This window comes from Camelina sativa, chromosome 18 (genome assembly GCF_000633955.1).
Source record: "Camelina sativa cultivar DH55 chromosome 18, Cs, whole genome shotgun sequence".
Taxonomy (NCBI): domain Eukaryota; kingdom Viridiplantae; phylum Streptophyta; class Magnoliopsida; order Brassicales; family Brassicaceae; genus Camelina; species Camelina sativa.
In genome coordinates this window covers 14,570,021-14,597,254 of record NC_025702.1, presented here as the reverse complement: position 1 = coordinate 14,597,254, position 27,234 = coordinate 14,570,021, and the positions used below count along the sequence as shown (strand labels likewise).

Here is a 27,234-nt window from a genome sequence, read left to right as displayed (position 1 = left end):
ATATATACTTAAAATACCCCTATATATACAAACAAGAGAAAACATAATCCAAAAGGATAATCCAAAACATAAACAAGTAGTAGAGTAGTAACATCCAAAATCAAATTCAAAAGTCTTATGAAAGCTAGAACTAGAAGTAGGTATTGAGAAAATTGAAAAAAAAAACATCAAGAATCAAAGGAAAGATTCACCACATCAAAGACGTCTTCACCGTTTCCTTGTACGTCTTCACCGTTTCTCTGTTTGAAAGAAGAATCAGATTGTTACTAGTTAAATTAGTGATACATACTCGATCCAATGGTAATTAAGTGCCTAGTTAAGTTGTGGGATGTAATTACCTTATATCGGAAGATGATTATAGCTTCAGTTAACTTCACCATCAAATTCTGAAAGTTAATAACAAAAACATGAATGCTAATCCGAGAGATGAATGTTAATACTCAAGATTGACAAAAAAGAATATAACAAAAGAAATTACTTCTTTGAAGAGTATCAAACATTTCAATATCAGCAAGAAGTTGTGCATTTGTAAAAGTTTTGTCACTTGAGTTCAGCTCACACTTTAGCCATTGCTCTGTGCACATCAAGACTTCAACCATATAATGACTTAAACAGCTCCTATGTGGCTCTATGATACGACCACTAGTGCTAAATGCACTTTCAGATGCAACAGAAGAAACTTGCATTGCCAACACATCCTTAGCTATTTCTGCTAAAACTGGATACTTACTATTGTTCACCTTCCACCAAGACAACACATACCATTCTGTTCCCATAATCGTTTTAGGATTCTCCACTTTTTCTTTCAAATAAATTTCTAACTCATCTCTTGGATAAGCATAATCCATTGACTCTGGCACTTCATACCCAACATCATCATCCAATACATGAGTGGTGTGAGTTGCATCATTGTACTCTCGGCCACCAACTGTTGATGTCGGATTTGACTGTGATGATTGATTGTCTATTCCTTTGTTATGAACTCCACTATACTCTTTAAACAGAGCTTTCAAAACATCAGTGACTGATTCATTCATCTCTGCTACTTCTGAACTCTCTTTACCATAAAGCTTTTCAAAGCACATATTAGCAAACTGCATTTTTTTCCTTGGATCAAAGACACTAGCAACAATCAACATTTTGTTTATATGCTTCATTCCATCCCAATACTTTTCAAATTTAGCAATCATTTCATCAGCTTTTGTTCTCAAATCCTTGTCTAAACTAGTACTCAAGACCATCAGACTCTTCTCTATAGTTACTATTTCACCATAGCATTTGTAAGATGCAACACTAGCAGATGCAGAGAGAACCAAAGTGGATTTGTAAAAGATTGCTAGAAACTTTACTAACCTCTCCACTGCATTCCAATCAGCAAATTGAGGTGGCCCAATCCTTTTCTCTCCATCCACTACTTCTAGAAAGAAGTCATTGTATAACTTGTCCTCCATTTCCATCTTATCAAATGCTGCTCTAAACTTCAAAGCTCTTGACAACATTAAGTAAGTTGAGTTCCACCTTGTTTTGACGTCCAAAGGCAAACTCCCTCTAGTCATCTTACCTGAGACAACCTTCTGCTCAAATGACTCACACCTTTTAGTATTAGACCTCACATACTGAATTGCATTACGAATTGCTGTAATTTTACCCTTCATTTCATGCAAACCATCTCTGACAATCAAATTCATGATGTGGGCGCAACACTAATATATTGTATAGGATCCACCCCCGATCCGAACCGGGGTTTTTTGGTTCGGATCCAATACGGGTATTTCGGGTCGGGTATTTTGCCCAGGCCTAGCGCCGTAGATGCTGATGAAGCCAGGATCGGACCCGAAGATAACGTAACCTCCAAGCAAGATCACACATGTCTTGAATTTCCCTAATACTACATGAGATTTTGCCGAGGTTTCCCTGTAATTAAGAAACAACAACTTTAGTACTCTAGCCTCATATGTATGGTGGTATAAATGTAAACCAAACCAAATCCACACTAACATTTTATCAAACTCAAGAGTGATCTTCAAACCAAAGCAAATAACAAAAAACTATTAACCCGAGAGCGAGTGCACCAGACCATTAGAGAAGAAAGCCGAGAAGAGCCAAGATGAGGATTGTAGAAGAGTTACCTAAATCCCATTTGAACAGTAAAACTCCAAGTGGGTCAAGCCATGGCATGAGAGCCAATAAGAAGAAGACGGTAATTGGCGTTTTCTTCCACATTAATCTACGTTCACTAAAGAGTTTATTTTTAAGAGACATGTAATGCTTAAGCCATAAGTTAAAAGTAAAAGAGAGCTAGAGAATTAGTATATCTTACGCAAGGGCAGTCCAATTAGCTTGTTGCTGAAGATTAGACCAGAGGATTTTATTGATGGTGTAATGCCCCCGAACCGTACCTATGCCCCGGACGAGGACACGGACAGCCACAGGACGTTACGCTTGGGAGATCACACCCGGGTGGTCCGACCGAGGGACGGAAGCTGCAGCTTCCCAACCAGTCCTCCTGGACGCGACTCTGCCCACGGCCGAGGTTTGCTTAGGCTTTGCAACCTACGCGGTCCTGGCGCGTTGTATTGGTCCGGACAAGGCCAAATGTATCAAATGCAACTTGCCATGTTTCCCCAAAAACCGAATATATTACTTTAATAAAATATTACATTGAAAAATAAGTTATCAAAGCAATACATAATAGTCGGATATTTCCATAGAATACATTTTAGGAAAATATAGGGTTTTACAAAAACACAGAAAACAATCCCTATCCGGTACCCTAAGTTCGCTCCAGATCTAGACTCTTCCTAGACTTTCTGCAAGACAAATAATTATCATGAGTAATCTAAGATTACTCAGTGAGCCTGGGTACCCCAATCCTAAACATGCTTCTAATTTTTCCCACCCCGACTACCCCAACAAGGAAGGAAACAAGCAAGGCAAGCAATCAAAGCTACGCAACAGAAACGATATCGGAAGCAAATAACAAACAAGCAAGCAAAGAGGGTTAGTACAAGCAAGACTTGACTCAAACAAACTAGACTCTTCACTCCTATGCGATGAACAAGACGACTAGAATAATTAAGGATTACTCAACTACCCTAGACTCTTTCACCTATGGGCCCTCGATAATCTGTTCCGTTCCTTACCTCTGTCCATGCGGAAACCACAAAGGCATCCGGCATGAACCATCCACTGCTACGACGTCTAGTAGCTGTCGCTCTAGTAGCTAGCTAGACGCCGACGTTGTCCCGTGTAAGTGGTCATTGAGAACTTCCCACGAGACAATTTTTAATAGGTGGAACAGAAGATCGACTACTCTATTCTAGCTACGACTCGAGAAAGATAACAAATATAATTCAAGAGACTAGCTAAAATAAGTACTAAACTTCTAAGAGTAAAAACGCAAAGAATTTAGTACTAAAACAAGCAAATCAAGCAAGATAAATCAAGCAAAGCAAGCAAGAAAATCAAGCAAGAAAACACACAACAATCAACAGGAAACAAGAATAATAATTCAAGCAACCTAGATTGTTCTACATGCATGCAACCATATTAATCCGATTTTTAAGCAAGAAAATATTGCAAGTAATAATCTACTAATTTAACTATTTATGCAAGTCCATGGTCCAAATTTTAAGCAAGCCAAATTGCTAAAAATACATCAAGTTCATCATGAAAATATGCAGTTCAATTCTCATCAATTCTCAACATGCATGGTGATTCCTAGCATAATTCTATGTGATTTAAACATGAATCCTACCAAATTAATGCATCAACATTTAACTGATCCTAACATGATCCTAATCTAAATGCAACACACAATGGGTACGTACATGGTCCATAGGAACCATGCAGCACCCCACGCAAAACTACCACAGAACTCACAGTGATACAACAGATTGATGATCAGACTTCACGGCACTGCGGATCAGACAACTCCTTCTTCGCATCAAACTGCGTCCAACAACGTCCACGAACTGCGTCTCTGAACTGCGTCCAACAGTGTCCACGCACTGTGTCTTTCCTCGACCCAAACAGCGTCTCCGACAGCGTCTCACTCCGGTCTCTCTCTCCGACGTTGAGAGAGCAAACACTTAGGAAACTTTGAGATTTTTCTCCTTTGAGTTGAGAGTGAGTGAATGGCGAAAATGAGAGAGGATGGGCGTCCTTATATAGAGGTTTTTGGGCGGTGGAGTGAGCCAATGCATGGCAACCACTTGGTTGATCTCTCCTCCACTCCTTTTGGCAACACTTGGCGCACAAGCTACTCAAGATCGAGAGAATCTCTCCTTTTCTCTTGCATGTGTGCGGATTGGTTGATTTGTAAAGGGAGAATCCTCTTTTGTCTCCCACCTTTTTGGTGCATGAATCTCTATTGGCCATCTCCTTAAAGACACAATGATTATGTCCTTCTTTTTGCTTTTCAACAAACTAATGATTAAACTCCAATGTTGCATTAAATCCCATTGGGTGATTGAAGAGAGAATAAAATTTCTCTTTTTGTGCCGCCAGACAATCGCTCCTTAAATTCCGGACCGCTGTTTGGTCGTTACGACGTTTCCGCGCAAAACCGCGATTACCGTAAGCCTCGTCTGCTAGTTCTATCAATTCTCGGTCCGTCCGCTATGTCTCCGTCCGTACCGCATCTCTAACGTCACTACCGCAACTTCTTGATAGTTCCGCATACAATCGGTCTTCACCAGCTGTACTCGTCCTTTACCGTCTCCACTCGGCATGCGTCCGTCCTTCCCGATCCGTACTGTCTCCATTCCGCATGCGTCTGTCCTTTCCCGTCCTTACTCGGTCCGTGCCGTCTTCGTCTATGTACGTCCGACCTGTGCGTACCGTCTCTGTCTACGTACGTCCGACTTGTGTGTACTGTCTCTGTCCGCGTACGTCCGATGTGTCCGTACCGTCTTTGTCCATGTACGTTCAAAGTGTCCGTACCATGCCCGACCTTGTACGTCCGTCCGTACCATCTCTGTCCGTGTACGTCTGTCACCGTAGCTTGGCCTTTTGTGGTTTTTGACTTGGCAATTCCTCCTCTTCTACTTCCTTTTGGACTTGGCTTTTTGACTTTTGGCCATTGGCCATCTTTCGACTTATTGATTTTTTTTCGAACTTCCTTCGGTCGTTCTTCTTATTCTTCCCTTCTCTTTCTTGCTAAGTCTTCTCCAGCCAGAATAGGCTAGAATCGATCGGTCTTGTTTCAGATTCCATCTTATTGCCGGTCAATGTTATGATTGAGCTCGGAAGACAAGTCGCGAGCAATTTGGTTGATTACGAAATAAAAAGTATATTCAGAGTCAACGCAGTTCTAGGATTTGTTCCGTATTCGTACATGCTGCACGGCACTTGTCATATTCAGTTGACGGGCCCTCCCGGCGGCGGCTTGGTTTCACGTAACTGCACGACAAATCGATAAACCCATTATGAACTATAGTATTAAAAATATAGTACGACTTGTAATATAATATAATATTGTTAGCTAACTAAATTATATTTTTGTACTTTATTGTAATTAATTAATGTAATCAACTTATATCAAATTTTATATATTTTTGTTCGATTTCAATGCTATGATAGGTTTATAAAAATACATTTGTATTGAAATATCGTGTATTGTTGTGGGATCAATTAGTTCGTCTTTCGCTGAATTGATCTTTGATAGCGGGTTCGACCCACACGAGAGTATGGATTTCGAGATATCATATATAGTTTGTTGTATATATATAATAGGGTTAAACTAGTTCGAGATTAAACCAAAATCTGTATTTATTATTTACTAAACTAGTTCGAGATCAAAACCATTGTTACAAACTAAACTCTTTTATTTTTTTTTAATCTTTGGCATCTAACAAAAAACATAAAGCTATACAATCTTGGAGGTTACGTTATCTTCGGATCAATGGAAACTACGGCTACTCCGGTCTCTCCTCTTCCGTCGTCAGCCTCGGCTTTAGGTTTTGAAATGGTAATGTTTGTCTTGGAAGCTGCTTGCTCGAGATGTGATCGACTGATTTCCCCGGAAGATTGAGCCACGTGTAGACAGACATGCCGACAAGAGCTGCCACAGCGCCGTAGATGCTGATGAAGCCAGGATCGGAGCCGAAGATAACGTAACCTCCAAGCAAGATCACACATGTCTTGAATTGCCCTAATACTACATGAGATGTTGCCGAGGTTGCCCTGTAATTAAGAAACAACAACTTTAGTACTCTATATAGCCTCTTTTAAGTATGGTGGTATAAAATGTAAACCAAACCAAATCCGCACTATCATTTTAATTATCAACTCAATACTGATCTTTCTAACCGAAGCAAAGAAACAAATGACTAACCCGAGAGCGAGTGCACCAGACCATTGGAGGAGAAAGCCGAGAAGAGCCGAGATGAGGATTGCAGAAGAGTTACCTAAATCCCATTTGAACAGTAAAATTCCAGGTGGGTCAAGCCATGGCATGAGAGCCAATAAGAAGAAGACGGTAAATGGTGTTGTCTTCCACATCAATCTACTTTCAATAAAGAGATTATTCTGAGAGACTTGTATTGCTTAAGCCTTAAGCCATAAGTAAAAAAAAGTAAAAGAGAGCTAGAGAATTAGTATTTCTTACTTACGCTAGGGCAGTCCAATTAGCTTGTTGTTGAAGATTAGACCAGAGGATTTTATTGATGGCACTTGGGATAATCCAAGCCACAGCTACCAATGCGCCAAACAAATTAAATTCTAGATCTGTCACTGTCGCAATTGCCACCCCTAGAGATATTACAGCTAATGCCATGACCTGTTGTGTGAGGACAAAACAAAACCCCAAAACAGAGTAAGCACCAAAAATATGTAATGATACTTAATGTACAAAAAAAATCGAGCAAAAACCTTTGTGGAAGAGATGGTTTTCTTGAAAAGAACAAACTCTGCAAGAACAATCGTTGGTGTCACTGCGATCTTAGCCATCTGATAGAATCCAACACTGGAAACAAAACAAAAAACAAAAGCTTTCAAATATGAAACAGAGTTATTAAAGGTCATTTGAGCAATGAAGTTTATGGATTAAGCAATAAACCTGTTGTGTTTGAGACTGGTATTAGCGAGTCCAGAAGCAAAGGCCATGACAGCTCCAAGAGAGAAGAGAGAGGAGAAAGGTGTAGTCTTTGATGGAGGAGACATTGGAAGCAAAGAGAGAGATTTGAAGAAAGCTAAAAGAATCCAAGCAACAGTATAGTGAATCAATGTTAGAAAGATTGGAAAATTGAATCCAACTCTTCCCATCACCTGCAAAATTCAACCATACAAATCACTATGACATGGGCAAAACAGAGAACAACAGGAATCTGGAATTTGGGATTACTAGTTTATTGGCGAGGATGATTCCAACAGCAACAATGAAATTGAAGGAAATTGCAACAACAGGGCCACAAAATCTCTGTTGTTTCCTTTTAGCTCCTTCTGATGTTTTAAGCTCATTGTATAATGAACTTCTGAGTTCCTCCAAAGCTCGTCCTTCAAATCAAAACAAAAGCACAAACAGATCAAACAAACCTAAAGGTGATTCATTTCATGAAAACAGAAACAAACCCTTAAAACAATCCGATCAAAACAGATGAAGAACAGAGACAATGTGGAAATAAAAGCATCATCTTTTAACATTAAAAAATCTGATCTATTTTTATAAGGAAGATGAAACAGATTCATAATAATAATCACGTACCTGCTTCTGCAGCATCACTATCTTCAAAAGTCGAGACTAACAAATAAGTTACCAAATATTACAAAAGTCGAGCTTCTCAGACTTTCACATTTTTCTCTTGATCTTATATTTGGCATAACTTGTTCAGTGCTTACTAAATTGACTAACTTCTAAATCTCATATCCATGCTATCCTTAGCTTTTTAAACATTTGCTGTGATTAGAAATACCAACCTGCATCACAGGGCTTCGCTCTTTACCCTCTGACAAGGCTTCAAGCTTTTTGTTGTTAAACTACAAACAGCAAACAGGTGCAACATAAGATGGTCAAACCTAGTGATTAAAGAAACTCCTGTACTTGAAAGTAAAGGATAAGAGGTTCACCAAGAGAATTGGTGCCTGAGGGAATGATAAACCACTACATGTTTACATGAGGAAGAAGCCAACACGTGCTACGAGGGCACATGCGAAAATGTAAACTAAGATTACCGTTGGATGGAGATATCTTACGAGGAGTGTTACGATGGAAGCACATGGTTCTGCAGATAAAATATCTAGCTTAAGGCGGTTCACCTCTGTAGGTTGTGACTTAGATATTCTTCAGGAAAAGCTTTAAGTGTGGAAGAGTCTCTCGGTGGAAGAGAAGGTTACACAAGCTCAAGAGAAAGAATCGGTCACGTGGGAGTCACGTGCTTTGTTGTGCGAGTTATAACAAACCGAGGAGGGGCATAATGGTCTTTCTCTCGAGGGGTTTTGATCAATTTTGTTAGATCGTTAGAAGTTAGAGAGAAGATTCGAGAAGTTAGAGAGAAGAGAGAGGTTCTGAGCGATTGTAACCTAAAGGATTGTTTCTCAGAGATCTAGTGGATTCCGGAGGTTTACTCCGGCGAGACGTAGGGATTCCGGTTTGGATCCTGAACTCGTTAATCACGTGTGTTCTTTTTCTTTCTGTTCTCGTTTCGTTTTGTTCATTGATTCGATTCAATCGTTGATCGTTAGCTGAATCTATCGGATTACATAACAATCTCAGCTTATAAATAAAGAGATACAGTGTAAGTGGTTCCTCATGCAATATTGTTTTGCTATCCCCGAACGGCTACGTCTTTGCATCGCCCAAACCTCTTGTCAGATTCCTCAATTCAAAGTCCGGCGGACGGAAACTTCTCGTCTCCGTCGTCAGAGCTTCTTCTTCTGATGCTGATTGTAATGCCGAAGAATGTGCTCCCGAGAAAGAGGTAACTCAATCCCTTCTCTTTTAACAAGAAGCTTTGAATCTGTATCTGCTTCGTTCTTTGCTATTGGGTTCTTACAAAGAGTCAGACTTTTCTTATAAGATTTTAGTATTTAAGTCTCCAAGAATGGTTACTTAGTGAAACCTTCAATAGAATTGGTGTTTATGAATTGAAGTTATTACAAAAGTGGGTTCCTTTTTACAATTGAAGTGATGTTATTGATGGGGGGTTTGGTGGCTGAAACACACAACAGGTTGGAACTGTGAGTATGGAATGGTTAGCTGGAGAGAAGACTAAAGTGGTGGGAACATTCCCACCTCGGAAGCCTCGTGGTTGGACTGGCTATGTTGAGAAAGATACTGCTGGTCAGACTAATGTTTACTCTATTGAGGTTGGTACCTCTTTCATTCTCCCATCTATCTATCTATCCCCACTGTTTTAGGAGGTTGGTTATCTGTATTTCCTAGTAAGTTTCAGACTTTTAGTACATGTTAGGGAAACAGTAACACTCATCCAAAAACTGATTAGAGTTTGGATGGATATATAGCTATATAGGTTTTCAATTGAGAGAATTTAGCTTCAAACTTTGATGAGGAAACTGTTGTTATGTTTATGTGATATGCATTAGAATGTACAATTTCTCATGCGTGGGATCTAAGAGTAAGTGATTTAGATAAGATGATGATCTAAACACCTGCTTTGTATATCGATTGAGCTAAATATATCCGATATCAATTTTCAGTCTTATCAAATTGGTGCCTTCGTGACCCGGATCGTTCTCTCGCTGCGTTCGTGCAATCATGGTGCTCGAATCTCAGTTGTCGCCGATTTAGTCTGCGGTGTCGCCGGGTTCTGACTCGGATCCGATTCCCGAGTTGTTTGACCGCATCAACATGCTTATGACTCAGTTTCACGAGGAAAGGTCGCGTTCCAAGCAGCTTCATCAAATGGTGGAAAAGCTCTTGCTCCGTCTTCCTCCGCCTGAGGAGCATCACGGCTCGCCGACATTGAGCTTCGTCGATCACTCTTGTTCTCAAGACGTCCATAAACAGGTTTTTCCCTCTACCGCTGACTCTAAACCTTGTGATTTTAACCCTGGATCTCGTGAGAATCTGTTGAAAAACTCTGAGATGCCTGTGTTTGAGGGAGAGGGTATTTACGAGTGGATTGCTTTGGTAGAGAGATATTTCCGGATTGGTGGGTTTAATGACAGGGAGAAGCTGGATCTGGTCTCGGTTCATCTCGCGGGTGATGCCTTGGGTTGGTACAACTGGGAGGTTAACAGGTTGCTCTTCTCCAACTGGTTTCAATTCAAGGATCGGTTGTTGTTGCGCTTTGGGAACTTGCGGATCAAAGGGCATAGTCAGAGTCTCTTTTGTATCAAACAAACTGGAACTATTGCTGAGTATCTGCGGCTCTTTGAGGACCTTTCTGCTCAAGTTTCTGGGTTGGATGATCACAAACTGGAGGGTATCTTCTTGAATGGGTTGCGCTATGAGATGTAGGAGTTAGTTTACATGATGAAACCGCAGAGTCTTCCTGAGATGAATGCAGTGGCCCTCTCCATGGAAACTAGCACCTTACGCAAAGTAATGTTGAAGGAGTTACCTGCGGGTGAGCTGGAGTCGTCTACTCATCCGTAGCAGTCAACGTCGGTGGTTACTTGGAAAGGGAAACCAGTGGTTTCAGATGTGGGTAAACTTCCGGAGAAACAGAGCTCCGGTGTGCCTCTGCGTCCTTAACAACACCATTCCAACGCTGATCTGGATGACATGCGTCGTAGAGGCTTGTGTTTCAAGTGTCATGGCAAGTGGTTCCGTGGTCATGAGTGCCCAAACAAGGAGCTCCAGATCCTCACGGTTCTCGATGACTACATGGTGGAAGTTATACAGGAACACCAAGATCCTGAGGTTTATGAGGTGGTGAAGGCTGGCCAAAATGTAGAACTCTCCTACAGTTCTTACATGGGTTTGTCCTCTCCTCTTACCACCAAGCTTCGTGGGGTTATCACTAATGATGAGGTGACTATGCTGATTGATAGTGGGGCGACGCATAACTTCATCACCCCGGCTTTGGTTAAACGTTTGAACCTGCAGATTCAAGCTTCTGAGAATCTGACCATTGTGTTGGGTATTGGTGTTACTGCTATGAGTGGTGGTGTCTGTCGCAGGGTAAAGTTAAGTGCAAGGATGGACTTTCACCTCTGATTTATTTGTGTTGGAGCTCAGTCAGGTGGATGTCATTCTGGGGTGTATTGGCTCCGCATCTTGGGGGATTGCCAAGTAAACTGGGACAAGTGGGTGTTTTCTTTCCATTATCAGGGTGAATTGGTGCGCTTGTTTGGGGAACCAAACTCCCCTGTGTCTAACAGTGCTCTCCTACTCACAGAGCCTTTTGTAGATGAGCACCACACCATCGCTTGTTCTAGTACAGTGCTTCACCAACAGGACCAGCTCACTCATCTTGATGTTTCTCGAGTGTTGCAGAAGTATGCTCACGTGTTTGAGGAACCCACTGGACTACCTGCTGTCAGGGGCCGAGAACATGCGATCACTCTCGTGAATGGGGTGCAGGCGGTCAGTGTGCGTCCCTACCGTTACCCTACAACACAGAAGGAGATAATGGAGACACTGGTCAAGGAATGTTGCAGGCGGGTACCATCCGTCCCAGCCATAGTCCTTTTTCTAGTCCAGTTCTCTTAGTTCGCAAGAAGTATAAGTCGTGGCGATTTTGTGTGGACTACAGGGCGTTAAACAGAGCCACTGTTCCAGACAAGTTTCCTATCCCTATCATTGATCAGCTCCTGGATGAACTCCACGGTGCTCGAGTATTTTCCAAACTTGATTTACGTGCAAGATACCACCAGATCTGCATGAAGGAACAGGACATTGAGAAAACTGCCTTTCACACTCATGACGGCCACTATGAGTTTCTTGTCATGCCCTTTGGCCTCTCAAATGCTCCAGCAACTTTTCAAGGACTCATGAATGAGCTGTTTCGACCATACCTTCGTCAGTTCATTCTAGTCTTCTTCGATGATGTGCTGATTTACAGTGCCACACTCTCGGATCACATTATTCATTTGCGAGTGGTAATGCAGATCTTTGCTGCTAATCGCCTCTTTGCCAACATGAAGAAGTGCCTTTTTGCTCAATCTCGTATCGAATACCTTGGTCACGTCATCTCTGCTGATGGAGTCTCCACGGACCCTGCAAAGACACAGGCGATGACCAAATGGCCTTCTCTCCGTACCGTGAAGGAATTGCAAGGATTGCTTGGCCTCACGGGCTATTACCGCTGGCTTTGTTCGTGGATATGGCATGATTGCTCGTCCTTTAACGGAGTTATTGCGTAAAGATAGCTTTGACTGGATTTCTGAGGCGCATGTGGCATTTGAACATTTGAAGACTGCAATGGCCTCTGCACCGGTTCTGGCTTTACGAAATTTCTCCAAGCTCTTCATTGTCGAAGCCGATGCCTCTGGTTTTGGCTTAGGCACCGTCTTGATGCAGGACAAACGTCTTGTTGCTTTTTTCAGCCATGGCCTCACTGATAAGGAACAACTGAAGCTGGTTTACGAACAGGAGTTAATGGCCATTGTTCTGGCGGTACAGAAATGGAAACACTACCTATTGGGACGCCGATTTGTGGTCCATACTTACCAGAAAAGTCTCAAATTCCTGTTGGAACTGCGGGAGGTCACCATGAATTACCAAAAATGGTTAATCAAGCTGCTTCCTTACGAGTTTGAAATTCTTTATAAGCCTGGTATTCACAACAAAGCAGCAGATGGCTTATCCCGGATTTAACGCACTCCAGTTCTGGTCTCTACTCTGAGTTTATTCGCCTTGACCGTCCCCACCAGCTTGCACCTGCAAGACATTTACAAGGAGATTCAAAGCAGTGTCGACTTGCAGCGTCTGCTTAAAAAAGATCCACAGGTGTTGGCGGACCGCGGTTATGATGTTAGGGAGGGTAAAATTTGGCACAAGAACTGATTACTTCTTCCTCCTCAGTCACGACATATTCCCCTCATCTTGGAGCTCTTTCTTGACAGTCCGTTTGGCGGCCATTCTGGTGTTCTCAAAACACTAAAACGCATTCAGTTGTCTTTCCATTGGTGGTGGATGCTCAAGGATTTCCAGCATTATGTCGCCGAATGTGAGGTTTGTCAGACTCACAAGACCTCCACTCTCTCTCCTGCAGGACTTCTTCAACCTTTGCTTATCCCAGCTCGGGTTTGGGAGAAAGTGAGCATGGAATTTATCAGGGATTGCCTATGTCTCAAGGTGTTAACGTCATCTTGGTTGTGGTGGATTGCCTCAGCAAGTTTGGCCATTTCTTGGGGTTACGCCACCCGTTTACTACTCAGGACTTGGCTCAAAAGTTCATTCACGAGGTGGTTCGCCTGCACGGGATTTCGGCTTCTATTGTCTCCGACAGGGACCGCATTTTTCTCAGCAACTTCTGGAAAGATTGTTTCAAACAGGCAGGAACAAAGCTCAAGTACAATACTGCTTTCCATCCCAGTCGGATGGCCAAACTGAGGTCCTTAATCGCTGTCTGGAAACGTATTTGCGGTGTTTTACCTCTGCTCACCCTCGCTCTTGGGCCAAGTTTCTTCCTTGGGCGGAACTTTGGTATAACACCTCCTTCCACACGTCTCTGCAGTCCACTCCCTTCAAGGTGGTGTACGGTCGGGATCCTCCTCCTCTGCTCCCCTATGAAGCTCGTTTTACTCAGAATTTCGAACTGGAGAAGATGCTTCTGGAGAGGGACTCCATGCTTGTTGTTATCCGCTCTCACTTGCTTCACGCTCAGCAACTAATGACGAATAACACTGACAAACACCGCCGGGACGTTGACTTTGCGGTGGACTCGTGGGTCTACCTTAAGTTGCGTCCCTATCGCCAGCAGTCTGTGGTCAAGCGTATCTGCCAGAAGCTGGCTGCTAAGTTTTATGGGCCATTCAAAATCATCGAACGCGTGGGCAAGGCTGCTTACCGCCTGCAATTACCACCGTCCTCGAAGATTCACCCAGTCTTCCATGTTTCATAGTTGAAGCAAGTACTGGGTTCTTATCATCAGGTTCTACCATTACATTCGTATTTTTCGGACAATGATGAACTGGTCTTGGTACCTGAGGCGGTTTTGGCTACACGTTACAATCCCCAAGGCCAGTTGGAAGCCTTGGTCTCGTGGCGTGGCTTACCTGCACATGAAAAAACTTGGGAGAATTGGAAGGAGCTTCGTCAGCAATTCCCAACTCTATCGCTTGAGGACAAGCTTGTTGGTGAAGGGGAGGGGGTATTGATAAACCACTACAGGTTTACGTGAGGAAGAAGCCAACACGTGCTACGAGGGGCACGTGCGAAAATGCAAATTAAGATGACCGTTGGATGCAGATATTTTACGAGGAGTGTTACGATGGAAGCACGTGGTTCTGCAGATAAAATATCTAGCTTAAGGCGGTTCACCTCAGCTTATAAATAAAGAGATACAGTGTACCTGGTTCCTCATGCAATATTGATGTGCAATTTCTCCTGCGTGGGATCTAAGAGTAAGTGATTTAGATAAGATGATGATCTAAACACCTGCTTTGTATATCAATTGAGCTAAATATATCCGATATCCATTTTCAGTCTTATCAGGGAAATAGCGAGAGATGTGATCACCAATGTTCTTAGCCACACCACAGAGCTCGACATCATCAAACCTCTCGTTCGCATGAAAGTATCCACTATCCAACAATACTCAAACCTTGAGCCACGTAATGCTCCTCAATTTACCACAACAAAAGTATACCTGAATACGTAAGTTTTTTCTTTAAATGATTCTGAATGCATAAGTTCAGAATCTCAGATCGAGTAAAGGATAACAACGCTACAATTTTCCAATCTGCCAATTCGCTTTGGAGAGCAGATAAATATACTGACATTAAATCTCTCTCAAACACAGCTACAGATCAATTCAAGATCTGAATTTTATATGTTTAAATAGAAAAACAGTAAGACTTCACTGAGAATCAAGCAACAAGAAGTTGCTAATGACAATATATGCAGCTGCAAATACGTATAGTGCACGAACTAAAGTTTCCAAATTTCGTAAATTCAATATCCATACCAAACGCGTTCAGATCATAGAATTCAATTTCAGAGCTAACAAGATCAATTCAATTGGAATCAGGAAGAAGAAGAATGATGCAGAACCACACGTGTGAGTGGAGTGAAGAGCACGTGCGAAGGGGACACTGTGGAAACATCTTGGAGACAACTTATATGGAAGCTAATCTCGATCGAACACGTGGATGGCATGGATTAAGCGGCTTAGAAGGCCGTTGGAGGGTGTCTATATCATGTGTTTTCTTCTTCCTTTTGATTTATCGAATCGTTATCAGAAAAAACTTGTAAAAATCCCTAAAAATATTTGGCTGGGCTTCTCTCGCTTTGAGAGCTGGCTTGTCGATTTGGTGTTTCATGAATACTAAATTGATTATTTGGTGACTTGATCGTATGATTTGAGTGATTGTGAGTTGTTTGTATCAAAGGTATCAGAGCGAAGACGATTCTCAGAGCAAAGGATGGTTGAAACAAGATCTCAAGCGGGAGACGCAACGAAGAAGGAGACGGCGGAGCCTGTTCTGGAGAAGATTCCGATGGAGGAAAGGATGACGAGGTTGGAAGCTCGGGTTGATGAACACTCTACAGCGATTTTCGGATCTGTATGAGCTATTGAGGCGAGTAACTATTGAGGTTGCATGGTAAAGAGGTAAAAATTCCACAAGACTAAAACTCTTCAAACCAAATAGCGGCCCGCCACTGCCACATCTGCTACCGTTGCTTCCACAACCGACGAACCAGTCGGCCTCACTCCATCAGTTATGGCTACATCTCTCCTTATTCCCTCAGGATTCTCCATAGTATCAGTGTGAAGTTAACTGCGAAAGGCTTTGAGTACGTTTCCGATTACCAAACATCTCTAATTAAAAATACTGATACCATATAATATGAGATGATTTGTACCTTGTCTTTTAAAAATCATTACGTCGCACTCAAACTCAACATGACCATGAACGCACCTAATATGTATACAAGAATACAACAGTCACCATATCTATACTACTACAGATGCATGTTGAAAGATAATAAATCTTACTTTAGAACCGTTGATTTTGAACTCAAAACAAAATCGCTCCTTTCGTTTAAAACGTCTGCTGAGAGCTGCGTAAAATTGGCTGTTCATTTCATGCAAGAGGCACTGATATAAAATAATGTACGTGTAACATCAGTATATCAATTGCAAAACCTGTATCTGTCTTTTTTATGTTTTCATTTAGTTTGGTCTAGTTTGGCACCAACATTTATAGTTTGTACAATGGCAATATCCTTGCAAACTCATTCAAATATGCTGAGAAGAATAGTCATTCTCTTAGTTCTAAGCGTCCTGTCGAAAAGAAACAATCGTTGCTCGGTCATACATTTCATAGTATAAAATTATAAGTATGATATTTTAAACAATGTTTTAGTTTGAATATTAACAAAAAATAAATAAGTTTTTAATTTGTGTGCATTAATGTAAAAAATATCCAAAAAAAAAGAGTAAGTATGATATTTTACATAACTACATTACCTTTAATGAAAAATGTATATATCTTATTATATAAACCTTAGTTTTCAAAGTTAGTAAGTCATATAATCGTGACATGTGTCAAATATATCGATAATAGTTTGACATGTGTGAAAAGAAAATTTATTTAATAATTATAAGAAAATTAAAAAATAAAAAGAAAAGGATTACAATTAAGATTTTTGAAAGTATATAAAACCAAAAGTAATCTATTATATCACTAATTCTAATAGGAAAATTATCTTTTAAATTACTAATTTCGATAGGAAAATATGTGCAATTAATAAGGAAAATATTTGCAATTTAATTGCAATTATTATTTATTATAATCATATAGTAAAAATAAATTTATACAGAAAAGTGATTAAAGTATAAAAAGATTTAATGTGTTAAAATTAGTGATTAACATAATGTTAGAAAAATAAGATAATCAAAATAAGAAATTAATGTAATTTTCTTAAGTTTTTCAATCGGTGAATGATTTGACAGTGTTTCAATATTATGTTATTATATAAACCTTAGTTTTCAAAGTTAGTAGCTCATGTGATCGTGACACGTTTTAATTTAACAATTACAGATTTTGCCATGTGTTATAAAAAAAACTTTTTTTAACATATTTGTGAATTATAAGAAATTAAAAATTTAAACAATTTAATAAATATATAAAGATAGCTCATATATGTATATAAAAAGTAGTACTAATTATAATTTAAAATTACAAAGTCTATAAGAAAAAGAATTAAGAAAATTATACAATTAATTACTATAATACCATAATTAAATAACTTATACTCTCAATTATTAATCCTAAAAGAAAAAGGATTGTGGATACTCACCTTTACATAAACAAATAATTTTTTCATAATAACATCTTTAAATTTTTGATTAATTTATGACAATGTTGGAAAAGTAGTAAAATTATTACTTATGGTATTACAAAATATGAAACAAATAGATTTAAGATATTGTTACTTTTTCAAATATGAGATAAAATTAGGTTTCAGTTTTTTTTTTTGAGAACTACTCGCTCTGTCTCATAAAGATTGATGTTTTGGAGTATGTTTTATTATTTTTTTTAAAAATATATTAATTAAGGTATAAATTTGATACAATGCACATTTTTTATATGAAAATTATAAATGTTACTCATTGGGATTGAGTGCATAGAATTAAAATCTAATTTTTTATCATGCAATAATATACGAAGAAATTATATTGCAAGATGGAGAGTGTGAACTCTAAATCCAGTTTTTTAAAAAATCAAATGAATAAAATTAATATTGTAAATACAACTAAAAATTTTCACATATTTTTCTTAAATCCGCGTTAATACGCGGGCCTAATCTAGTATATATACATATAGATTGGAATATTATATTGTAGTTTCATTGTAATCTAATTATTAATAACTATTAAGTTATATTTTAAATATATTTTAAGTTTAAATATTATTAATCCTAATAGTTTTTAAACTTTTTTTGTTTCATATGTCATATGTTTTTTTTTATAAACTATAGTAATATATCTTTAAAAAATAGAAAAAAATAAACTGTTTTGGTTTCTGCTACAAATTAGTATATGGTAGTTGTATTGCAGTTGCAGATTAAACGAGAGTCGCTGATGGCAGATTAATAAAATAATATATTAAACATTTGATATGTTTTAAATTGAATTGGTTGAATTTTAACGGGCCTTATTAGGCCCATTAAATTGGTTGAATTTTAATTGGTTGAATTTTAATGAGGACGAAGTTCATGTTGAGAATCGAGATCCAACATATATGCAGCATAATTTAAAATCGAACCAAAACTTCTGAAATGAAACATTCACATCAAAATTAGAAAAGATCGCAATATTCTATTTTTTTTTCAACCCATTATTTTATTAAATTATATTTGGTGATTGTTTATAGATAATAAAGGAAAAATCGATTTTAACAATTAAAACTGCAGTAGCAGGTCTGGTCTTCTCGTGAAAGGCCTGGTGGTTCACAAGTTCCTGTTCCTTTCCACCTGTCACGACAATCTAAGTTACAGTCTGAAGTATCACAACCAGGAGTTGCTCCTACAAGATAGGCATGACATATACGTCCTTGCGTCTTCTCCATCACCATTCCTGTCAATACATATTTAAAACATATACTATCATTTAAATTCTGTTAAAAAACTATAAGGGCGATAAGCAAAAAACCATTAAAGAAAAAAGAAGAAGAGACGTAGAGAGCATATACCAATAACAAAGAACACCATTAAAATTGTAAGAACCATGTTTTTAGTCATCTTTGATGATAAAATAAAACTGATGGATATTATTGTATATATTGCGTATATATATATATATATATATACAAAAATATCAAGAATTGTATTGACATCAATTAGTGTTGACCAAAAATAAAAGGTAAGAGATCAATTTGCAGTTAAGAGATATTGCTTGAATCAGAAAAAGAAATCCGTACAAATTAAATTGGAACCGTAGATAGAAATTAATTAAATGTAAAAACAGACAAGAACATTATAAATCACAATTAATACATTAATTAGTGTTGACCAGAAAAAATTGATGATTAAGTCAACATATATGAAATAGATTGGATGTATAGAGAAAGACATTGTAATTAACTTTGACCAAAATAAAAAAGAGAGAAATCAATTAGTAATTAATGAGATGCATGAATCCAAAACCCCCATAAGAAAAATGAAATATCTAAAAACTAACAAAATGTGAAAACATGTAAAAACCATTATAAACCATAGTTATTACTCCCTCTATCACATAAAGAGTGTCATTTAGAGTTTTAAGTGTCCTTTTACATTTCCAATGTATTTTTACATAATTGTTTTTTTAATTTTACCCTTATATAAAACTAATTAAACTATTAATATTAAATAGGGGATATATATGTATAATTCAATGTTTTCTTAATTTGTGTAAAATGTGTAAAAATGACATTTTTTATGAAATAGAGGGAGTAATATATATTGAAAAGTATATGGGTCACTAAGTGATTAATGGTTAAGAAATGAAGAACCAACAAGAATAGAACAAGCAATTTTTTCCATCATCATAATACCCTATTATTTATCATTTTACTCGATATATTATTTAATTAAAAATTAACTAAAAGTACCAAAACTATTTATTTTTTATTTGGATGTTTAATATTTATTTTTCTTATGTAAAAATGATATTTATGTGAATTCGAAAAGCATTCAATATTCTGTTCATGTATCTTTTTGAAGAAAATAGGCAAAACCTTCTTTCTTGCCTTTTTTTTTTTTTTTTGCGTGTGTGTAATGAAGGAGATTTATGAAAATATATATATATATATATTAACCATAGATTTTCATTGATGATAAAAACATGTATGCTGGACTACACTACGAGGCTAGATGTTGTTAAGATATGATCCATTTAAACCATGAATTTTGTTGTAAGCCATTTAAAACATCCACCTTCATTAATTGGAATTTTTTAGACATCAAGTTTAGTCAACCAAGCCAAACTCGACATAACATTAAATATGCTAACAAAACAAGTGATAATGTGATATATGGTGCTTTTAGTGTCTTTTGTCTTTCATTTCATACTATGTTTTTGTCGTTTTGTGATGTCTTTTATGTCTTTTTGTTTTTTTTTCTTTAGTCTTTTTCATATACTCCCTCCATTTCATAATATAGGATGTTTTAGAGGTTTTTGCTTGTTTCATAATATAAGATGTTTTCAATTTTTGAGGCAACTTTTAGACTACTTATATATTTTATTATTATTTATTTTATGCAGTCTTGTTTTTGATTGGTTAAACATTTTAAAAATAAACATTTCTTATTATGCGTGCTTTGGCTAAAATATCTTAAATTTTGAAACGGAGGGAGTATTTAGGACACTACATTGAAGTTTAAAGGATTGATCACCTTGTTTTAGATTCATAGAATTGATCACTTTATTCTAAATCCTAGGTTTTTCTATGCTACATTTGTGGTGCTCCTTTTGCTTGTGATCTTGATCCTTGTATGTATTTAGCAATGTTCTAAAATACGTTAGGCGCTAGCCGGGCGGTGCACTACCGTTTAGCGTATAGCTGTATTCGCGGCTGTATATACGGGATATATACGGTAAAAATATTTTACCAATATATATATATATAGATATAATAATTTATAAATATATTAAACAAAAATAATTAAATATATATAATAAAAACAAATAAATATCAAAATCTCTGCAAAAATACTCATAAAATTGTCAAACCAATAGTATCAACCTTTTATTGTAACCCCAAGTAGTCTAAAACTCAATAATTGAAATTGCAACACAAAACAGAAAAATAAACCAATTTTAAACTTCAAGTTCTTCTTCTCCATCAACTTCTAGAATCTGGTCATCGTCAGACTCGCAATCAATATCATCAAGTTCTTCTTCATTGTCGGATATGAAATCATCTTCATCATCTAACTCTCTAATTTGATCTCCATCATCAATGGTTGATCGAAATGGTTCTTCTTCACCTATATCACCTTGTAAATCGAATTGTGAGTCCTCTCCATCATTGGAAATCCCATCAACTAACCATGATTGAGCATTAGTACCATGATTCACAACCAATATATCAACATTATTCTCCTTTTGTCTCTTCCTTTGGTTCATCAATCTAAATGGAATTGAACATACACAAGATTGTTCATTCGACTTACCGCAAGTCTGTTTCGTTTCTTTGTATGTACCTACATATAATAGTAGGGAGCAATATAAATTAACTGAACCATTAAACTATATGCATAAAAAACAAGGTAATTGAAAATTAGAGCAAAATAAAGTCTAACCCCTCCAAATGTACTCCAGTTTCGTTCACATCCGGATGAACTTGTAGTCAAAGCCAAAATCCTCTTAGCCATTTTTGCTAAATTAGGAACAACATTTCCATATGTTTCCCACCAATAAACTAAAAATGTAAAATATAAACCAATGTAAATGATCTAAGTAAATAAGTGAGTCATGCTCGTGATGGAGTAGAAGTAGAAATACATGCTCGTGTTCTGTAAAAACCTGCAAGTGTTCTGTTTGAAAAAAACCTGCAAGTGTACCAATGAAACGATGATACAAAGAAAAAATTGCAGCAATTTCATGCTCTGTTTGAAAAAAAACAGGATCGTGCTATGTTTTAATAAAGCATGATTGTGCTATGTATTAACCAATGAAACGATGATACAAAAAAACGACGATGCAAAGAAACGACGATGCAAAGAAACGATGATGCAAAGAAACGATGATGCAACTATATACTCGTGCTCTATTTGAAAAAAACAGGATCGTGCTTTGTTTGAAGAATACCTGGATCATAATCCTCCTTCTGGCAGCCTAGGATGGCCCATTGTTTTCCAAAGTTCCCTTCTTTGTTTTTGTAACCCGCCAGTTCAGAGTTGATGGCTTGACATTGTGTGTTGACATCATTGGGGAAAAATGCAGAGACACACTTAAAGACTGCAATTGATGCCTCATCGCTGGAGGCTTGGCTTGAATCTTTATAGAAGTAGTATGGGTTCAACACTAACCTGTTAGATGCAAAGGATTGTCAAGTCGACCTTTAATCTTTTCTTCAATGATACTCAATATCGGCTTCACATTTTTTTCCACATGTTTTAATCCATCACTGATCTGTTTCTTTGCTTATATTAGTTCTCCATGCAGAAATCCCATTGTAGGCTTCTTATCTCCATCAACAAGTCGAAGCAGTTTGACCAATGGTCCAAAAACTTTCAAGCACATTATCACCTCATTCCAAAATTTAACACTCATCATTGTGTTAAATGCCTTCATTCCTTTGGAATGTTTTGACCATTTGCAGTTTCTCCACTCACCGCTAGAAAACATGGCTGCTAGTTGATCCCTCTTGTCCAAGAGACTTTGCAAAGTAAGAAATGATGATGCAAATCTAGTAACACCAGGTCTCACAATGTCTGTCCTATTTGTGAATGTTCTCATCAAGGCCAATATCATATGGTGAGCATATATGAAGATTGTGAAGTCTTTTGCCATCTGAATTGTGCCTTTGAACCTTGTGAGTTTTGATATGCTTTCAAGCATCAAATTGATGAAGTGAGTCTCACATGATGTCCAAAATATACTCGGCTTGATCTCTTTCATCATTCTTGCCGTAGTCATATTGTTAGCAGCATTATCAGTAACCACTTGAACTACATTCTCTTCACCAATCTCCTCAATGCAGCCTTTGACATACTCAGAAATATATCCACCTGTATGAGCCTCATCTGAACTATCTTTACATGAGCGAAACATTGTACCTCCTTTGTAATTAACACATAGATTCATGATACTTCTCCTCTTTCGATCAGACCAAGCATCTGTCATCACCGTGCACCCATTCTTCTTCCACTCTTCTTCTTGTGGTTTCAGCAAACCATGAACTCTATCAACCTCTTCCTTAAGTAAAGGCTCTCGAAGTTGGTGTTGACTTGGTGGTGTGACTCTTGGACCAAATTGTCTTATAGCTTCAGCCATTAGCTTAAACTCATCGTTTGCTATAGTATTGAAAGGAACACCTGAAGCGTACACCCACCTAGCAATATATTGCTGAACCTTCTGTAGCTTCTCTTTCCAAAGAGCATCATTGATATTTTGTTGCCTAGTTGGAAGAGGTCTAGATTCTGGATTGATGTTTGTTGCAAACTTATCCATTGGACCAAGTGTCCTTTGCATCTTTCTTGAACCCATTTCTTCAAGTTCAATCACATCATCCATATCTCCACTGCCATGAACATTAACTGTTTGCCGCAGCTCATCATCTAGAGTTACCTTCTTCTTCTTCTTCTTCTTTGCTTCCTCGATAGCATTCTTGCATTTCTCTTGATCATCCTTTGATGATCTTGGACAAGCAGAAACGTTTCCAGGAATTTTGGCAATGTGTTCTTTTATCCTGTAAGCACCTCCTAAAAATTCTTTCCCACACAATTTGCATTTAACTTTGTCAAGATTCTTCGAATCAGACAACATTCCATATTCCCAAGCAACATCTTTCCAGTTTCTCTTCAAAACTGTTGAATCTGATGCTCCACTAGGTTCCTCATCCAATCCAGAATCCATTGGAACTTGATTAACTTCTGCAAAAAAACTACAAAAGACAAATGCAGTGAGATTCTAAAAAAAAACGATCCGTACTCTGTTTGACGAGATCAAAACAGAGTGTTAATATTAAAACAGAGAGTTGCGACTTGCGATATCAAAACAAGAGAATAAAGGTAAAAAAACGATTATAAAGCTAAGACAATTATGCAGTGAGATAATAAAACAAGAGAATCAAAAAAAGACAATTATGCAGTGAGATTCCAACAAAAATGATTCGTAACTCTGTTTGACGAGATCAAAACAGAGTTTTGATATTAAAACAGAGTGTTGATATTAAATCACTAAAACAGATTGCTTTATGCGACTTGCAATATCAAAACTCAAACTCAAAAATGGTAGATGATAAAGCAGAGTGTTGATAGTTCTCTAATCAACAAGACAACAATGATAGATGATATAGCCAAAAACGAAATATCAAAATCAAAAAAAGAGAAGGAGAGTAAATCAAACCTGAAGACTCTCTAATTCGATAGTAAACAACCTACGTGACTCACAGTAGTAGAAAAAACGATAATAAAGCTTAGGGTTTTAGCAATTTATAGGTTTGTAGTTTGAACTTTGAATGAAGGTAAAAAAAGAAAAACATACCGTATATACGATAATTGGATATACGTCCATATATACGCCGTATAAGTAATCATATTCAACCAAACCGTATATATTAAATCCTTAGACTAAAAACGGTACAATGGGTCACTGTATATCGTTTAATGACCGTATATATGGCCGTATAAGCCGTATTTTAGAACATTGGTATTTAGCAGACTTAGGGGGTGATTGGTTACCACTTTTATGGCGGTTACTTTTAAATGGATGTAACTTTAATTTTTTTATATGTTGTGACTTAAACAAAAAAAGTTATAAATAGTAGGCTTAAATAAAAAAGCATAACAAGAACAGATAAGGGGAATTTGGCTCCGACAAAATTGAAGAGCGCTTTTAAGGCTGTTAAAATATTAAAGTACGATTGAAGAAAATAAAACTTTAAAGATTTTTAAAAAAATTAAAGCCCCTACGGCTAGTCCCCAATCGCCCGTTAATATCAAGTCAATTTTGACTTGATGTCCAAAAATTTCTAGTCAATAAAAGATGATGTATTTTTATGGCCTTCAACAAAGTTAAATAGTTTGAATGACCTAAATTTGAAAGTTCATGTTTTATATAGTCTACATTTAAAAGTTCATTGTTTAATGGCTTACATTTAAAAATTTGTAACATCTGCGAACCAAATAGTTGTAACATCCGTGAACCAGAATCCCGGTTTAAGAGATGCATCGGTCGATACACTATGTGCATTGGTTGATGCAAGGTTGGTTCGGTGCGGACGAGTTTAAGCTAAACGTTGTGTTATGGGGTTAGGAAAAACCCTGAAACCGCTTATAAAAGGGTTATGTCGTGTTGTGGCCGAGGTTAGGCAGTTTTTGGAGAAAAGAAAAGAGAGGAAAAGAGTTCTTTCTGTTCTTGAGGTTTTTGGGAGATTTGAGGCTGTTCTTGCATGACCATGGCTTTGTTACAAAGGAAGACTCGATGCCCCTTCTCATTATACTATGTCACGTATATATACAAGTGTGGATGAATGTTGTGCAAGCAATATCATATACATATGGAAATAGAATATTATGTAATCCCTTATCTATCACTCCCACGCAGTCGTAGTGTCATTGGGAATGATGCTGAGACTATTGTGAAATTCATTGAATAAAGGAGTTGGTAGTCCCTTAGTAAAGATGTCCGCATATTGGTGTGAAGAAGGAACGTGTAGAACCTTGACAGCGCCGAGGGCAACACGTTCACGCACAAAATGTAGGTCGATCTCGACATGTTTCGTGCGTTGATGATGGACTGGGTTGGAAGAGAGATAAATGGCGCTGACATTGTCACAGTACACCAAGGTGGCTTTTAACAAAGGACGGTGGAGCTCAAGGAGAATATTACGAAGCCAATTTGTCTCCGCGACGGCATTAGCTACACCTCTATACTCGGCTTCAGCACTGGAACGGCAGATGGTGTGCTGGCGCTTGGCAGACCATGAAATGAGGTTGTCACCGTGGAAGATGCAGTAGCCTGAAGTGGAGCGTCGGGTCGTAGGACACCCCGCCCAATCAGCATCAATGTAAGCAACTAAACCAGTGGATGTGGTCGGATATAGCTGGAGTCCAAAGTCAAGCGTGCCTTTAACATACCGAAGAATACGTTTAAGTGCTTTAAAATGAATCTCACGTGGATCATGCATAAATAAGCAGACTTGTTAGACAGCAAAAGAGATGTCTGGGCGAGTGAATGTTAAATATTGTAGGGCGCCGACGAGGCTCCGGTAGAGTGTTGGGTTTTCGACAGAGGGACCAACGGCGGCTTCGAGTTTGGTGCGAGTATCGGCCGGAGTTGTGCAAGGGTTGCAGTGTGTCATGTTAGCACAATGAAGAATATCCGCCGCGTAGTTGCGTTGATTGAGAAATAGGCCAGAGGTGTTCCTTTTGATGGCGATACCGAGAAAGTAGTGAAGCTCCCCGAGGTTGGTCATCTCAAATTCGTTGTTGAGGGAAGAAATGATCTGGTTGAGTAGTTGCGTTGACGAAGCGGTGAGACCAATATCGTCAACATAGAGAAGAAGATATGTTGTGCCAGTGTGGTGATGGTAAACGAAAAGAGACGAGTCAAATTTGCTCTGGACAAAACCAATACGATGTGCATACTGAGCGAAGCGGTGATTCCAAGCTCTTGGAGCCTGTTTGAGGCTGTAGAGGGAGCACCGGAGTAAGCGGACGTGATCAGGTTTTTCTGGATCAAGGAAGCCCGGTGGTTGATGCATGTACACCGTTTCATCGACGGTGCCGTTGAGGAAGGCATTTTTTATGTCGAGTTGGTGGATCGGCCGTTTGCGAGAGAGAGACAGTTCTAGAACGAGGCGGATGGTGGCTGGCTTGACGACTGGAATGAAGGTCTCATCACAATCGATACCCACTTCTTGTGATTTCCCATTCGCCACCAAGCATGCTTTATACCTAGAAAGATTGCCATCTGCACCAAATTTATGGGTAAAAAGCCACATTGAACGCACAATGTTAGTGTTCTCGGGCCGTGGTACAAGATCCCACGTCCTCTTTTTAATTTGAGCGTTATACTCCTCATGCATGGCTGGATTCCAGTTAGGATCCTCTACGGCTTTAAGATGAGAGGAAGGAAGAGGAGATAGGGTGGTAGTATGAAGAGATAGTGGTTGCCTAGGTTTAGAGATACCTTGTTTACTGCATGTCATCATAGGGTAAGATGGCGCAGGTGGAGGAACCGCTTGTGGAGCCGGAGCCGGCAAGGGTACCGGTACCGGAGAGGGAGGCGGCTGCGGAACGGCCGAGGGTTTTGGTGTTTCGATGGGGTTGAGACGAAGAAAAGGTGAAGGTGACAAAGGTACGGGTGGTTCAAGAATCAGAGGAGGAGTGTTTGGAACATTTTTGGAGAAAGGAAAGTTGGACTCGTCGAATATAACATGACGAGAGATAATTACCTTGTGAGTGGTAAGATCAAGGCAGCGGTATCCTCTGTGATTAGGTGG

At 38.4% G+C, this 27,234-nt stretch overlaps 3 protein-coding genes and 3 long non-coding RNA genes across 6 annotated transcripts; 2 read left to right on the top strand and 4 right to left on the bottom strand.

Moving 5' to 3' along the window:
- On the bottom strand, window positions 148–3,642 carry LOC104761661 (zinc finger BED domain-containing protein RICESLEEPER 2-like). Its single transcript, XM_019240435.1, has 5 exons — window positions 2,321–3,642; window positions 2,130–2,236; window positions 479–1,914; window positions 339–386; window positions 148–239 (listed from the first exon to the last, which is right to left on the bottom strand). The coding sequence occupies exons 3-4, from the start codon at window positions 1,686–1,688 to the stop codon at window positions 364–366; spliced, it is 1,233 nt and encodes a 410-aa protein (XP_019095980.1). The 5' UTR covers window positions 1,689–1,914; window positions 2,130–2,236; window positions 2,321–3,642; the 3' UTR covers window positions 148–239; window positions 339–363.
- On the bottom strand, window positions 5,848–7,497 carry LOC104763494 (uncharacterized membrane protein At1g06890-like). Its single transcript, XM_019240231.1, has 6 exons — window positions 7,346–7,497; window positions 7,061–7,269; window positions 6,874–6,967; window positions 6,615–6,781; window positions 6,338–6,508; window positions 5,848–6,186 (listed from the first exon to the last, which is right to left on the bottom strand). The coding sequence occupies exons 2-6, from the start codon at window positions 7,264–7,266 to the stop codon at window positions 5,919–5,921; spliced, it is 906 nt and encodes a 301-aa protein (XP_019095776.1). The 5' UTR covers window positions 7,267–7,269; window positions 7,346–7,497; the 3' UTR covers window positions 5,848–5,918.
- Window positions 8,478–15,423, top strand: LOC104763493. Its single transcript, XR_002036591.1, has 3 exons — window positions 8,478–8,918; window positions 9,169–9,306; window positions 15,102–15,423. It is a non-coding gene; the product is annotated as an uncharacterized LOC104763493 (long non-coding RNA).
- On the top strand, window positions 9,785–14,859 carry LOC109130632. Its single transcript, XR_002036592.1, has 2 exons — window positions 9,785–14,475; window positions 14,558–14,859. It is a non-coding gene; the product is annotated as an uncharacterized LOC109130632 (long non-coding RNA).
- Window positions 18,387–18,844, bottom strand: LOC104761660. Its single transcript, XR_763256.1, has 2 exons — window positions 18,772–18,844; window positions 18,387–18,656 (listed from the first exon to the last, which is right to left on the bottom strand). It is a non-coding gene; the product is annotated as an uncharacterized LOC104761660 (long non-coding RNA).
- On the bottom strand, window positions 22,209–23,642 carry LOC104763492. Its single transcript, XM_010486856.1, has one exon. It carries the CDS (start codon window positions 23,640–23,642, stop codon window positions 22,209–22,211), a length of 1,434 nt encoding a protein of 477 aa, XP_010485158.1.

Bases quoted from the DNA above. Each gene is read 5' to 3' on its own strand.
- LOC104763494 (XM_019240231.1), bottom strand. From the start codon at position 7,266: ATGGGAAGAGTTGGATTCAATTTTCCAATCTTTCTAACATTGATTCAC. The intron at 6,782-6,873 runs GTTTTTGCTCGA...CTCACACAACAG, and splicing joins AAACCATCTCTTCCACAAAG to GTCATGGCATTAGCTGTAAT. The intron at 6,187-6,337 runs GTTAGTCATTTG...TCTTAATTACAG, and splicing joins TCTGGTGCACTCGCTCTCGG to GGCAACCTCGGCAACATCTC.
- LOC104763492 (XM_010486856.1), bottom strand. From the start codon at position 23,642: ATGGATTCTGGATTGGATGAGGAACCTAGTGGAGCATCAGATTCAACA.
- LOC104761661 (XM_019240435.1), bottom strand. From the start codon at position 1,688: ATGAATTTGATTGTCAGAGATGGTTTGCATGAAATGAAGGGTAAAATT. The intron at 387-478 runs GTAATTTCTTTT...ATTAACTTTCAG, and splicing joins GTTTGATACTCTTCAAAGAA to AATTTGATGGTGAAGTTAAC.